Source organism: Halichoeres trimaculatus, unplaced genomic scaffold (assembly GCF_033239565.1).
Source record: "Halichoeres trimaculatus isolate MK-OKI-2021-1 unplaced genomic scaffold, fHalTri1.1 fHalTri1_scaffold_1, whole genome shotgun sequence".
In the NCBI taxonomy this organism is placed as follows: domain Eukaryota; kingdom Metazoa; phylum Chordata; class Actinopteri; order Labriformes; family Labridae; genus Halichoeres; species Halichoeres trimaculatus.
In genome coordinates this window covers 24,833,951-24,849,921 of record NW_027437179.1, presented here as the reverse complement: position 1 = coordinate 24,849,921, position 15,971 = coordinate 24,833,951, and the positions used below count along the sequence as shown (strand labels likewise).

At 39.1% G+C, this 15,971-nt stretch overlaps 1 protein-coding gene across 1 annotated transcript; it reads right to left on the bottom strand.

The window, feature by feature from the left end:
* Positions 1-1,382: 1,382 nt before the first annotated feature.
* On the bottom strand, positions 1,383-15,512 carry fancd2 (FA complementation group D2). Its single transcript, XM_074679082.1, has 44 exons — positions 15,361-15,512; positions 15,054-15,114; positions 14,717-14,851; positions 14,565-14,632; positions 14,251-14,357; positions 14,112-14,172; positions 13,931-13,983; positions 13,758-13,836; positions 13,478-13,602; positions 13,297-13,384; positions 13,084-13,188; positions 12,873-12,958; positions 12,661-12,772; positions 12,540-12,575; positions 12,027-12,173; positions 11,773-11,907; positions 11,562-11,693; positions 11,370-11,477; positions 11,156-11,265; positions 11,002-11,056; positions 9,815-9,934; positions 9,589-9,662; positions 9,346-9,489; positions 9,120-9,220; positions 8,926-9,041; positions 8,727-8,835; positions 8,521-8,619; positions 8,066-8,160; positions 7,578-7,733; positions 7,299-7,415; positions 7,018-7,146; positions 6,819-6,934; positions 6,571-6,681; positions 6,323-6,453; positions 5,432-5,531; positions 5,146-5,268; positions 4,825-4,918; positions 4,184-4,255; positions 3,975-4,013; positions 3,815-3,889; positions 2,716-2,790; positions 2,426-2,572; positions 2,256-2,348; positions 1,383-1,711 (listed from the first exon to the last, which is right to left on the bottom strand). The coding sequence occupies exons 2-44, from the start codon at positions 15,112-15,114 to the stop codon at positions 1,625-1,627; spliced, it is 4,326 nt and encodes a 1,441-aa protein (XP_074535183.1). The 5' UTR covers positions 15,361-15,512; the 3' UTR covers positions 1,383-1,624.
* Between the last annotated feature and the right edge of the window lie 459 nt (positions 15,513-15,971).

The window sequence follows — 15,971 nt, the reverse complement described above, 5'->3', positions numbered from 1 at the left end:
AACGCAACCACAAAAAAGGAAACAAAAGCACAAAACAGAAAATACAACATCAAAGAGAAAAGAAAACACCAAACAGTTTGTGTTGGGTTTTTTGTGTTTTCTCTCTCTCTTTGATTATTTTCCCTCATGTTTTGCACTATAGTGCCACCGTACAGAGCTGGTCTTAAGATCAAATATGGACAGAGCAAATTGTGTGTAACAAGTGTTTTACAGAAAAAAAAAATCAGGTGATTTTTTTTTTTCATCTCACAAAATTTAAAGCACCATTTATAACTTCAGGCCACTAGAGGGCAGTAACCTTTAAAGGCCACACAGCTTCCATCACCTTTTACACTTCACAAGAGGGGTCAGTGGCAACTTTAGGAAGGAGATGAAATAATCTGAGGCAGGATTGGTTTACAATACACATTGCAAATAGGATTGGACTCTCTCTTACTCCGTAATATTAAGTGGTTTGTCATTAATTTTAATAGTAATGCATGGCGGAGAACATCGACTGTAAATTGCAACAGGTATCAGTCTCCACCTGCCAATTTTTTTTCGAATAGCTCAACTTCCAGCCAGCACCTACCTCCTCTCTTTTACCTTTGCATTCAGGTTAGTAATCAGTGTGCGGCAACAGTGACCTCACGGTGACACCTTAGGAGTAGGTGAGTCCTCAGGCTACGTCCTGTGCACTTTCAGCCCTTTTTTTCCCTTTTTCCCCTGCCACAATGCTCTGGGGAAAAAGGCCCTTCTTCTGAAAGTTGGACCCAAAATTCTGTTTGGAGAAAACACACCAGGGAGGGACCTCAGATATGTTCTGTATTGCCATCACAAAGAATCCATCAGAATCCTTGTCTTAATCCACTTAGATTTTCACATCCTCGTGTAGCTCTTTTGTATATAACCATTGCCATGTTGCAGACTTCTCGTATACTTTGTCAAAGGGTGGTTTTCTGTAACAGTCAACGACTGTAACATACCTTTGATTCTCTCCAGATCCTTCAGAACAAGACACGCTTTAAGATCTGCCACCCTTAGGAACACCCCTGCAGCATCCTGCGGTTTTCACTTTTTATTCAGCAATTTAATAAATCAAGATTATGAAGAAAAAAAAGGTTTTGCTGGAAAGAGCTTTAGCATGCACTAAAATGCTTGTTTTTTAACAACTACAAAAAGGGTAGCACTTCCACCAACATGACTGAATCAGTTAAAAATATATATATATATATATTTTTCATTTGAAGTAATTTACATACAGTACATACAGTTCTGTTGAAATCCTGACAGGGACTTTGTATGTGTTAATACTTTACTTTCTGAACTCCTGCCTCTAAAACGATTCTAAATATAATCTGATTAAAATAAATTAGATCCAAAGCATCTTTAAGCATCAGTATTTTATTTTTTTGCAAACAAATAGAAAAACAGACCTTTAACATAAGTTTATAATCAAACATCAATTGTTTTTACTTTTTTAAAATCTTGAACAGGAGTATGAACTTTCAGAATTTTTCTACTTTGCCCTTTGTTATCATTTTATACAGTGTGTCAGAATACAAAATACAATTCTTTATTGAATTCAATCTCATCATGCACATGAAGGAGGCTAATGAAAAACTCACAACAGTTTAAAGTTCTGTTAATCTGAATCATCAGAATCATCATCTTCAATCGTGTTGTCCCCTCTGTTGACTGTCCTACTCTCCTCTGAGTCAGACTCCTGGGCCTGATGAGAAGCACACAAGAGAGGTTTGGCAAACTTGCAAAACTGACATATTGAACATTTGACTTTTATGCAGCAAAATGGAGAAAAATATACAAAAAATAGCATCATAGAAATTGTGTTTTTCCTCTCAACTTGTTTCAGCTACTTATCGTTTGTGTTTCAGACTTTTCTAGTTTAATCAGCCACAACACAGTGTCAACTGACTGCTAACAAACCTGTGTGGTTTAAACTGATAGAGTAATGGTCAAGCAGGCAGCCGTTGGGGTGCAACTTTTTGCTGGACACATTACTGTCACTGAATCTTTATATGTGTTTTATTAAAAGCAGTATTCAATTAGATTATTTTTATTATTTCCCTTAGCAAAATACTAACCCACGTACTTTATGCTTGTGTTGAATTAAGCTAATCTTCCAAAACTCCTCATTAGCTTACAGCTATGATCTAAAATGAAGTTAGTTTTTAGCAGCTTCTTTACGAAACAAAACAGAAAATGCCACAGAGAACAAAGAAATGCCCTGAGCCCTGCTGAAAATTTGTGGTTACCTCATCCCCTGACTGCTCCTGAGGCGCCAGTGAACCTGGCCCTTCTTCCTCATCATCACTTCCTTGAGACATCTGAGACAGAATCTCTTCACCCTGCAGTGGATGAGATTCTGTTTAGTGAGTTGCAAAAGTATAAGAAGAGACAGAGTATGTGTCAAGTGATCTCCAACCTTCAGGTTACGATTCTTCAGGTTGCCGATCCAGAAAGCCTCCTGGCAGTTGTTGAGCATTAGCATGGCCTTCACTCTGTAGACAAACAGCTCCAGGCTCTTCTTCAAAGCAGGTACGTGGTTGGTTAGACTCGTGTCCTGGTGGATCTGTAAGAAGACATATGATGACCATGTTAAATACAACAAGATTATGGAAAGTAAATGCATGCCTAATACCAGTCTGATTAGTCTTCTCAGTCTTTTATCAGGAAGATTCTGTCCTATGATCATCAAATTTGACCTGGAAATACCTTTGAATGTCCACACATGTGATGAAGCTGTCTAGTGCTGAGCTGGAAGGTCTTTAGCAGACTTTGAACATCCTCCTGTTAAAAACACAACACAGTCTCATCTAACAAGTTTTAACTCAACACAAACATAAGCACAAACCTATATCTAAATAAAAGCAGAATTAGGAAATGCACCTTTAGTGAGCTCAATGGGTCATTTATTTACTTGATTGTTGTTAAACCTTTGATTCATTAAAATTCACTTAATGAACCTTGGTTTTTTAAAAAATCCATACTTTAAGTTATGTAGTAAATATGAATCTGCAGCTAAATTTCTGAATGCCTCCCGCCTCCATAAACTGCTGTGAGTTTTACTTTTTAAACCTCCGTGGAGGATCTTCAGACTCTCGGTTTCTAATCTCATTATCTATGTGGTGATCAGAGGGTATGAGGATGCTATGATGATTAGTTGCTGCACTATCTACCTGGATTTTGTTGAAAAGACGGAGCCTGCAGATAGTGAAGACAAATGCAGAGGCAGAAAAACACCCAAAAACAAGCACTCTGATAAAAGTAACGCCAGTACACTTTACAAATGATCCACACTCTGAACCCTGAGCAGGAAGAGGCAACTGTTGAAGTGTTGCAGCTGCAGTTTCACAAGAGTTTCTCTGAGTGGCTTTTCAAAATTAAGTCTTATGACTGCTTTCTTGCCTTCCTTCTGTAAACTTTCTGACACTGGACTTCATTGTTGAAGAAATATGTTTCTTGGCACAAAGAAACATATTAACTCCAACTTAAGTCAACACAGTGTCAAGAATATTAAGTAATCATTGTTTTCTTTGGTCCTCTGGTGCTGGGACAGAACACAGACATCTGTGTGATTGCAACCAGAAATCAAGCTTTTGGCATGTCTGGCTTTAACCTTTGACATCTTGACTCTGCAACACCAAAGCAAAACTACAACAGTGTTGGAGGAAGCAGAATTATTATTATCATTACAATTTTCCATTATATGAGATATATGATAAGTTCTTTTCAACAAGATTTCCACACATTTCTAAAATTTAACATGCAGCTAATTTTTACAAGATGCATGCAATGACAGGATCTTATGTACCTTATGCTTTTTGAAACTGTTGTCTAGCAGCGGCATCCCCAACTTAAGGAAAGACTCCAGGAAGAGGCGACCATACTACAAATAAAAAAATTATAACCAGTTAAACGCCAGACTTTCAATGTGAAAACTTTTTAGCATCAACAACCATCAACCATCTTACCTTCAGGCACACATTGAGCACCAGTCTGGAATCAAACACCTTATGGAAGAGATCATACATGGTGTGAGATAAAATGAAGAAGAACAAGTGCAGAACCATTTCCCCAAAATCAGTGAAATGTAAAGTAACATTCCTGTGAGCTGGAGATGAATGAAGTCAGACATTAAAAGGAGATCAGAAGTAAGTCAGAACCACATAGATGAACAAACCTTAACTAAGTTGACGAGAATGTGAAAATCTCTGACTGCCAGGTTCCACGTCAGCAGCTTCTCACTCTGAGTCTGCAGGGATGACAGGAGAGATTCACCCACACTGAGTTGTTGATTCTTTTTCTATCTAAGGTAGATGTGTGCACTGCAAAAAAATGAAATATTATCAAGTGTTTTTGTCTTATTTTAAGCAAAAATTGTCTCGTTATACTTGATTTGAGACATTTTCGGGAGATCAGTCCAGAAAAATGTCTCGTTTTAAGTTATTTTAAGACAAAAATGAGGTCTGGATTGCTTGTAAAAAGTAAAAAAAATCTGCCAACGAAACAAGAAAAGTTTGCTCAAAAATTTGCTTGAAACTAGAATAATGTCTTCAATACGAGTAACTTTGCTCTTGTTCTATTAGAAGTTTTTCTTTTTCTTTCAAATGCAATTCAGACCTCATTTTTGTCTTTAAATAACTTGAAAAAAGACATTTTTCTGGACTGGTCAGGTGAATGTGGCTCATATTCAGTCTAAAAATACATTTCCTACAGTGAATAAGACAAAATCACTTAATAAGATTTCATTTTTTTCCAGTGTGGTTGTGTTAAAGCAGGAAATGTGTTAAGACATGTCTACTGTGACACCTGGTGACTGACCTCAGTGTTGTCACTGGTTCTGTAAGGAGGAATCTTCCTGGCAGCTTTTTCCAGCTCCGACATCAAGACTTTATAGAAGACCAGGAAAGTCTGCCTGTAAGAAAAAAAAATGGATGAATAACAAATAACAGAAAAAGTAGCGTGTTATTACAATAATCTGAAAAGACTGATTTACTTACAAGTTGCAAATATTTTCAAGCTTCACCTCTCAACACCATATTCATCTAAATACGTCTAGTTCTGTATCATACGTGGATCATGACTCGACAATGGTATTAGCATATTGTAGAAACTAGAAGACTGATGGAGGTGAGAGCGTACCTGTTGAGAGTGGGCCATGTTGCCGAGCTCTCATCTTTAGCTGCATTGATGAGCTCAGTGATTCCATCTCCTGCTATCTCCTCTATTGCCTTCAGGACATCATCTGCATGCTCCAGGTAGATGCTGCAGAAAAAGAACAGACAGAAACTTCATTAAAAGAAACATAATAAAATAATAAACATCGACAAACGATTATTTAGGTTCCACTGCATAACATGTTTTCTATCCAACAGAGCTGGGTGCTACTTTTTTTTTTGTTTTGACAACTCAAAACATGCAGACACACCTTAGGAGGGTGTTAAGTGTATCATTAAATTTGCTCCCACGCTCCTTCTCTCCACTAGCTGCCACCCACTCTTGGCTCAGGAAATGTTTTGCGAGGGAAGCTATAAGAAGAAAAGAAAACAAGGTAAGAAAGATATAAACATTGCAAAAGGTATCTTTCAAAAAGCTTAGGTTCTATCACACAGAGCCTTGACAGGTTGAACTCTTTGTGAAAACAAATTACTTTGCTTTAACCTTTGATATACTTCAAAAACTGTTAAAGTGAAAGTTTTAACATAAAATAAAAGGTTATATGAGCCACATGTACCTGACAAGTCCAGAGTAATGTCTTCATTCAAGATATTAAAAGACAAAAATGACGGCCAATATTTTAAAGAGGGAAAAAATTGCTTATGGTATAAGAAAGATTTGCTTGTTTAGTTTCTTGTGTTACAACATTATTCTCGTTCTAAGAAACCTAACAAACACATTTCTTACCACATTGCATTTTTACTCTTTTACAAGCAATTCAGATGGCATTTTTTGTCTTATTATATCTTGAAAAGAGACATTTTTCTGGATTTGTCAGGTGAGCACTGATAATGTATAGCTTATTAAAACAATTTTTACCCAAAATATAACACAAACACTTGCTTAGTTTTCAGTTTTTCCTGTTTGCTTGTTGAGCTGCTATTGAACTGTCTCATTTATTGTGTCTATTCTATAATGGGAGTTTTAAATAACTTTGACTTGACCCAACTACCTTTTGCTTCCAAAGAACCAAGCTGAATGCAAGAGGAGCTAAAACGATGCTAGAAGATCCTCTCCCTCAAGTATCAAAACATTCACGCAACATCCTTATTTGTGACACCGTAGATGAGCTGATGGAAATGAAATAACATGTCAGACTAACCACTCTGCTCTCTGAAGGCGGCAGGGTTTCCTCCTTTCTCTGCCACAGTAGACAGAAGCTGAGAGAGGCACAGAGCAGTGCTGAGACTGTGCATTGTGCTTCTGAAGTTCAACAGGTACTGGAAGCTGTGTCTACACAAAACAGAAAAATTGAAAGATGTATTTGACTCTTTCAGTACACAAACGCAAAGAATTTAAGGTAGTTTAGGTCATTTTCATCTCAGAAGTTTCTTAATCTGTGTCACTCACTTCACAAGCTGCTCCAGGGTTAACTCAGGACCTCCCTCTTTTAGTCTTCCAGCCAAAACTCCCAGAGCCTTCTTTAGTAAGCCACGCTGCCCTGGCTGGTTGAATCCAGACCTGACAAACAGATGGATTCACAAACAGATCAGGAACACTGAGCCACACATGTGCTACAACACAGACTTTTTTCTCTTAAGTGTTAGATAAAAGGTTTGATGTCTGATGTGAAAGGCAGCAGTGTTGGTCCTTCTCACCAGCTGAAGGTGGTGTTCAACACCTGCAAGAGCAGCTGGTAGGCCGATGACATCAGCTGGTGGTGAACATCTGTGGCAGGTCCATCCATAACACCGTTGTTCTCAGACAGCAGTGTCTGGGAAAAAAATCACACAAATTTAAATAGAATGCAAAGTGTGATGGAAGAAAGGAATCTGAATCAACAGGATTTGTCGGCACCTGAAAATGGTTGTGGCAGTTCTCCAGATGTGAGCAGAGAGTGGGCAGCAGCTGGACAATACAGGTAGCAATATCCTTGGAGCTCCTTTGCTGTAGATGAGAGAAGCCCACACTCTTGTCAGTCCGTCCCTGCAAAAGAAGACATAATTATTTTTGTTAGCCTGCGCTAGAAAATAAAGATGACTGCAACAAAAGAAAATTCAATGTTTTCTAGCAAATATCATCATTTTATTATCTCTGATTAGTTGTTATGACTGTGAGCGTGAGATACTCTCCCATACTTTAAGGAAAGGGGCTCTTTTGGCAGGTGCAGCTGTGAGACTGAACTCCACTTTGCGCAGCATATCCTCCAGCAGAAAAAACAGCTCAGCAGGACCCAGCAGAACCTCTTCTCGAACCTAAATCACGTACAAATTTTAGATGTGGTGCACACAGAAAAAAATCTGGCGCAGATTGATCTCCTGTCCAATACATACTTCTTTACAGGTGTGAATCTGTTTGTTTATATGCTAACTTGACATATAGAACTACTTTCAGAATTTTTATAGAGAGTTTCTGACCTTGGATTGGAGCTCAGAGTCCAAAACTGAGCGGCTGAGCAAACCACACTGCAACATACTCAGCACCTCAATGTCCAGCTCCCTGAAAAATGGTCTGTATGACACCAGACTGACTCCTGTCCGGCTCTCCTTTTCTTTTTCCTTCTCTGGTTGCTCCTGAGTGAACCACAAGTTTCATATTAATTCTTGCGGATGTCCCACAGTTTGTTAGAATTCAACTGAATCAACTGCCTTTGTTACCAGGCTTTTCTCTGCTTCATATCTATTTCTCACTTACCTCAACACTGAAACATGGAGCAACAAAGACATTACAAAATAAAAGCATATGGAGAGACTGGTGATATGGATAGATGCTTTCTTTACAAAGATGTAGTTACATAACTTAACATTTCACTCCTACATCTAGTCATGTTGATGAATCCAGAAATCGTCTCAAACAGCCTTTTCTCTGAGTGTCTAAAAGAGATTCAAGAGGGGCAGAGGTCTACCTGCATAGTTTTATCTGCATCAGTTGTCTCATCGAGCTGAGAGCTGCCCCCTGGGGAGCTCTTACCAGGGGCCTTCCTCTTCTTTCCAGTGCCCTCTTGATAATGGAAACAAAAATTACCTGTTAGGTCTTGTTTATTCTCAGGTGAGAATAGAGCCACACAAAAAACAGGCCAGTAAAATTAAGAGATTATTTTTTTATCTGAATCAAAACTCTGAGATTAGTCAGAATTATGACTTTTTCCTCAAAAGAGGAAAAAAAATCTGGGGCAGAATTCTGAGTTACACACAATACTTCCGACCCATCCCAAAGCTCGGACTCTTGTTTCTGAATCCAAAGATGTTTTTGTGTCCTTGCCTAAACTCATTTTTTTCAGTGACTCTTCTTCTGTACTTATTATCTTGTACAGTGTTTTTTGTTTTCATCAGTAAAATAACATCCATAAAGAATTATTACCTTTCTTTGTCTTAGTTACAGGAGCAGTGGAACCTTGCATTACAACATCAGTGCTCTCTCCATCAAAGTTGGCAACAGGTGGAGCATAGCCAGTTATTCCTACAATATATGTCAAAAAAGGTGTTATTTCCAAATTATTCCACTTTATCAAATAAGATTACACAAATCATTGAGAGATCTCATATTCTGGTGTTGTAAAGCTCCACCTGTCAGCGCCTTCTCCAAAAGTGTCTGAAGGTAGGTGATGTTCTGCAGACGAGTCATCACTTTCATCTTCATTTCGACATCTTTCTGTCTGCAGAATGCATTTATGACCTGTTTTAAGAAGGAAGGTGGGGCACAGCTTCAGTCATAAGACTTATTCATTTGAGGAAAAAAAAAAAAAGGACATTTACATGCAGTTACCTCTCTGAACCAGTTGATGGTGTAAAAGAGCAGCGTACAGAGAAATTCCCTCTCTGATTTCGAGAGACTCTCGATTTTTTCCACCACATCCATGTCGGTCAGGATCACAGGGCAGCCTACACAAACACAAAGTTATAAATAATTCCTCGGTACAAACTGGTTTCAAGAGAATTCTGTTGGTCCCACTTCCTCACCCAGTAGTGCATCAATCTCTTCGAGGTCCCCCTGGTTCTGTTTCTCCTCACAGAGTCTCAGGAGGCGGAAAAAAGGAGACAAACAAAGAGTAGACACTCGCCTGGAAGAACAAAATATAAAGACATAAACATGACTCTTATAAAGAGCCACTGGATTGCCGATACAAGGTGACATGCAGATGAATTTTTTCCTGTTACTTGATAATCTAATTTCATTTCTACTGACCTTTGTGCCTTCTTATTACTACTCTGCTGCTCTCCTTTGCTTTGCATGTCTTTAGCTAAAATAGGTAGCAGGTTGATGGCAATGCCCCCCTGACTCTCATCCACATCCAGGTCGTACATGTAGCAGGCCGGGAAGGGAAAGGAACTGGAGAGGGGTGATTTAACACCAGAGGTAAGAATAAATGTACAAAGGTATAAAAACACAAGTCATTTCAACTCATGCTGGTGAAAATCCATAACTAACCCTGGAATATCTGGGCTTAAATCCACCACAAAGTCAGCCTGGAAATCCTCAAGGACAGTCTTTGAAATCATTTCCTGTTAACAGGGTGACAAAAACATAACCACACTGATGAATCATGCCTCAGTTTTATCTTAAAAAAATATGTCACACTTACAGTCTTTAATGTTTTAGATCACAATATAAGAACAGTTATTAAGACAAAAGATGTGTTTTTTTTAAGACTCACCAACACCTGTGGGTCCAGGGTGGATGTCAGAACCAGATTGGCCATTTCATCATAGTACAGAGCTGCAGCTTCAGGTGAGCTCTCGCTGCTTGACTTAACTAGCTCTAACAAGGCAGTCACCTGAAACAAGAAGATTGCTTAGAAATAAACACAAGACAGGTTTGTCTTTATTAAAAGTATAAGCAACCAGTGCTTTGGCAAAATTTTTGCCAGTAAGATATTGTCACACTGTATTAGTAATTCAGGAGTCCTTTTTTTTTTTTTAATCTTGCAAAAGGATTTCTGACTTTTGACTTTTGCTTGGTGTTGAATTGAGTCAATGCCAAGCAGGTCTAAAAATAGGAGGCAAAGCTGAAGTGCTAAAATCTGCAGTTTGTCAAGCCCATCTGCCTCTTGAAGTACCAGAAACTACATACACAACAAGCAAAAAAAAAGTATTTCAAAGTAGAAATAAACATGTTTACAGCTTGGTTAAAAAAAAAAAAAGTCTCCCAACTTTAGAGGTGATTTCTGTAATGGTACACACTGTACAGAGGGTGATTCTTTTTCTACTCAGCAGTAGATATTTAGAACCCAAGTTTGGCCAGTCAGAGGCACAACTCAGCTGACTGACAGGAGTGTGCCCTGGCTGTTAGTGTGGAGGCTCAAAGCCCGCCTCATTTCTAATATGGTCCCCGCCGACGACAATTTGCCTCCAAACTCTGTTTCAGAAACAGAGAGGCGACATCACAGAGACTACATCCGTTCACAACACAGTATACGGTCAAAACAAGCTTCTCTAAATTAGAATCTAGTCGTTCTCAAACTCCCTACATCGAAAAAACTGTACCTAACATAACATAACAATAATTGATACAAACACTACAGTTTGCTTAAATATACTATGAGTATGAAAACCAAAATAAATTCAATACAAGTATGGGTTATCCAAAGCCTTTCCAAAAAGAAAACTCAAATCTAAAAATATGCATTTGTTTTAAAACCACCACATATATAACATAATTCCTTAACCCCTAAAAATAAAACATAACCTAAGAGGTCAAGCACATTAGAAACTGTTACTGTTTTCTAAATTACCCAGAGGTTCTACCATAACTCATGAATAAACCCTACATTATAAATGATAACTAATTAAGACAAACAAAGCTGTAGCAGACATACTGACCATTCCTACAGGAAACATGTACCTGTCTGAAAGTCTCCTGGGATATTGACCCATTCTGTGACTCCTTCAGTTTTGCCCTTGGTGGAGATTGCAATCAAGAGGTTATTTAAAGACACATAAAGAGACATAAAGGGTAGAAAAAAGACAAAAACTTGCTCATGAGATAAAGCTCCTACCTGCTGGCCCCCATACTGCCTACAATCATAACAGCACCGATGATGCCAATGCGTTTGTACTTGGGTACAGTGCTGGACAGCTGTTTCCGGATCACTATGTGCATGTCATCCTGAGGGGAGAACACAGGGCGAGATTGACAGTCAGCTGATGAATAGATTACAAGAAAGGCACAAAAATGCAAACAAAGTCCTAAAATATGGTGTTAACATGCACCTGGATATGAGATCCCTGTTGCTGTTGCCCGAAGGCAAGCCTGCTCAGGAGGTGGAAAAGTCTGCGGATCTGCTGGGATGTGAGGTTGTCCATATAGTCCAAGATTCCCTGTGTCAAACAGTTTGTCGAGTTGAAAACAAACAATTGAAAAAAGACATTAAACAAATAAATCACAGATAGATTGACTCTTACCTTGACAAAAACAGCATATACAGCCATTTCTGAGGGCTTCTCTGTTACCAGTCCACAAAGCAGCTCCAGAGCCACATCCACCTCCCCACCCACACCACTGCACACATGGGTCACTAAAGCACCCACCACCTCCTAAATAACACAGCACAGAAGAAAATCAAACCATCTATATTTAATTCACAGAAATTTTCCATAATTTTCCAAAACTCACCTGACGGCTGTAGGAATCAAAAGCAGTGAATGAGTGTCGATACATGTGTCCACCAAAGGGAACAACACAGGGGTCAGGAGAGCGCAGCAGACCCTGGGCCAAAGCCAAGATGGAGGAGAAATATCCTCGCATAACCTGAGGAATTATTAACAGTTGGAGAAAATAATACTTAAAAAATGAGCACTTCAAAACAAAGATAATTTTTCCAGTCCATGTCTATTAAAGTGTTCAGATCAGCAGACACACTAATCTACCTGAGCATAGTCCCTGAAGGTCTTCTGGAGCAAAGACTCCTGGATCAGCCCAGTCCTCACTTTCACCTTTAGCAGCTTCTCTGCACCCCGTCGACTCTGGTTAGCATTGGTGGAGTGGAGGATGAAGAGCACAAGCAGATCTATGACCTGGCAGGGCAGAGCAAATGTAAAGGAGACACAGATGGAGTCATGTCTCCATAGACACAAAAACACAGAGAGGTCAAGCTCTTCATCCACAGTCATACTGTTTGACAGGTTTCAAAGATGAAAGTAAATGTGGTGTGTCCAGAATGACATAAATGGCTATGGCGAAGTGGTGTTTTTTTATTTGACGATAACTGGTGACATATAAGCAATAATCTATATCATTTGACTTCAGTTTCAGACTCTTAGCAGAAAGAAAAGTGTTTGTTTTTTCCTTTGTGTTGGAACCATGTTACAAAGAGGTCCAACCTGCTGCTAATTATTACTTTATCAGGGAGCAACACCTTGAACTGATGAGAAGACACTCACCTTATAGTCCTCCACTTCATCTACAGATTCAATAGCCTTGGATAAAACAAGAAAGGAAAAGTTAAATAAAAATAGCTTCAAGAATTAAGACAAAGGGGGGCCAGCAAAAACAATTTCCCACCTTTAGCCAAGCCTCAGATATTGTTTTCTGGAATCGTACTGCAGACTTGATCCCATCTAGAATCAATGCAACACTGTCCTGACTGCTGCCAGCTGCTGGTGTGGAGGCAGCCCTGCTTGGAAAACAGAATAATTAGATCAGTTTTTTGGGGTAGTAAAGGCAAGGATGATCTGAATTTCTACAAATTTTAGTGCTGAATAGTTAAGTCTTACGCTCCTGATCCTTTGCTTTTTGCATGGCTCACAGGAGGGAGAATACACTGCTCCAACTCCAGCTTTTTACGAAGATTACACACCACCTACACACAGGAAAGACACCCCACACTTTAAGGAATTAAATAGAAGAACAAGCAGAGCAAAATGACTGGTTTGCACTTGCAGTTCTTGAAATACAAGACACAGCAGACATGACTTAAGCTCTGACCTCGTAGGCATCAGAGGATGAGACAGAGTGGAGAATGAACTTGACCACAACAGGGAGGTCATCCAGCTGCACTGCAGCCAGAGTGGCCATAACAGCTTCACGAACCTGAGAAAGCAAACGGAACCAGGTAAAACACTGAGTACGTTCACTTCTTCTTAAATAATTCAGCAAAATAACCAAAACAGAGTCTGGATATTTGTGTTTATGTCCTACCTCAGCTAGCAATGAAGAGCTTAGGCTCAGGCTTGAAAGGGCATCCAAGATGGGGACTGTTAACTGAGTGTTCTCCCTGAGTAAAGAGCTACAGAAAACAAAGATAAAAAATATTACTGAACCTCTCAAACCTACAAACACATGCAGCACAGATCTGTATCTGACACTTTTTCAGTCATACTTGAGCTCTTTGGCTATTTCATCGTGCTGGGAGTCTTCCAGTATCTCCGGCAGACTGGTGATGATGTCCCGTTGAACCTCTACTGGTGCAACTGACACCAGCTCCATGAGCTTCGTAGCCAGCTCCTACATATATGAGGACACAAAAACATGGCTGTGGTCGTCTAGAAATCAGTGATTACTGATGAAAATAGATTTTAAGTCTGATTTAAACTTCAAGAAAAAAAATGAATCACATAAATAGATCACGTTATTTGTCATATGAGCTAAAGAAACACTACCTTGCCGTCCACAACTCTGTCCAGCCATTTAAGCTGGTTTATAATTATGCGAGGAATACTGAGCCCTCCCTCTCCAACGCTGTGAATGACAGAACACATTGGAATTTAGAAAATTAAGACAGTGGAAAAACATTCAAAAAGTACAACTACTTTACGCATATGAATATACTAACCCATCAAGCATGAATTCAGGGAGTTTCTCAAGCAAAATATTAATGGTGGATTTCTGTAGGAAAGGAAAAATTGAAATCAAGCATGAAGAGATGAAATGTGAAAGGTATGAAGAAAAAAACTTAGTTTGTTTTTATGAGTAATTTCCAGTTGTTGATTGTTGAATCGTCCCAAGACTTTTACCTGCAGCATCTCAATACCCATCAACATACGAAGTAGACTTTCCTGGAATGAGCTGACAGCACTGCAACACAAAAGAGAATGTTTTCAGATTTCTCAGTACCGACCAGGGCTTCAAACAGTGGGGCTCTTTTTAGTTTACCCAGAGTCTCCATCAGGTAACCTTGGGACACATGGAAGGAGGCAGTTCCTGAACTGCTCAGGATCTTCAATATGAGACTCGAGTCCAGTGATGAATTCCTGCACAATCTGGCAAATAAAATGACAATTAAAGTGTTGCACTTTTAGTTGATATCAAGTGGCGTCATTTTCTCTTACAGAAATCAACAAGATGCCCTCTACCAAAAACACAGAGAGTTAAAAGTTGTGTATGCAGTCATTCATTGCCTTGTTTCACTTCTTCCCAAACCTCTATCAGCCTAATTGTGTCGATTTACCATTGGATGATACACTTACCCCAGGGTATCTGGGACTCTTTTGAAGTTTTTGTTGTATACGTTTTTGGAAAACTACTTGATCCACAGCTAGAGAACAAGAAAAACAAAGATCAGAAGAAAAACAGGGGTATGGCAACTCTTTGGTTTGTACGTGGACCGAGAGTGTTTTACCGATCTCATTGGATGTGCCACCCTGTTTTAAGATGACACCTGCTTCTCGCAGAAAGACCCCAAATATGCTCTGATTGGTCTCCTCTGGAGCTGCGTCCTTCGGCTGGCGACCTGTGCTACGACTCTTCTTGGCCTCTATGATGGGCGGAGAATTAACCAGATAAGTTGTTCAGTGGTTAAAGAAAAAGGATGTAGTTGTCAGCTTAGATATTAGGCATGTTTGTTACAGCCAGATATGATGCTGTTATGATTAAGTCACACTACTGTTTCTCTGTTTGATTTCTGAACAATTGAGGTAAGTAATGTCCCTGGTAAGGTAATGTTGTACAACACTTACTGTTTGCTGTCGTGGTTTCATCTTCTTTATCCACGGAGGAGCGTTTCTTTTTACGCATCATCTGATTAAATAAAAACGGAAAAGCAATTTTAAAAGAGCTAGACTATGCTGGTAGGCACAGAATTACTAAAAGTAACATAAACACACGAGTAGCTACATAGCAAAACTCTTGAACAAAATGCTATGCCGATACGAAAGATGGAGTTTGATCTAACAAGTCCTGCATATCCGTATCAACAACACAAACATCATACATTTTAAGAACATAATAATGAATTAGTATAGTTGTACAGAGGGAATGCCATACCTTTCAAGAAAAAATAAATTCAGAAAGTCACTTCACTAGCTCAAACAAACTTCCGCGCCAATGTAGCTACTACGTCATAAGCCACAGTCAGGGATCGTCTTTAATGAGTTTAACTGGCAGAAGTGTACAAACGGAAAAAAAGACTCCTTCAGTCGTGAGGCTTCAAAAGTAAATGTTTATCCCGTCTCTTGTATTATAAACTAGGTTTTTGACTAAATTATCTATAGTTTTTTCCCCTAAGTATATCGGTCCGTCGTTTAACATTACACAAACACTTTTAGACAGTCTCTAAAGCTTCACTATGAGGACGCGTGATTAATTCACATTTTTGTCGTTGTTGGGCGGGGTCTAATACCAACCAATAATGTAAACAAAAGAAATCTCCCTGAGGTACGCGGTGTTGGGAAACAAACATACTTCAAGACCGTTGAATCAAAGCGTACGAAAATGCTGTTTAACGGCTCCCATCTTCCGTCATCGCTTCATTTTGTTGGTTCGGGGGAAAATTTAGCAACTTTTCAATGCCCAAAAAAATGCATAAAAAATTAAAGTTGAGGAAGGTAGTGTTTGGATTTATTTTCAGTCTTAATAGAACGGATTAATGACAAAAA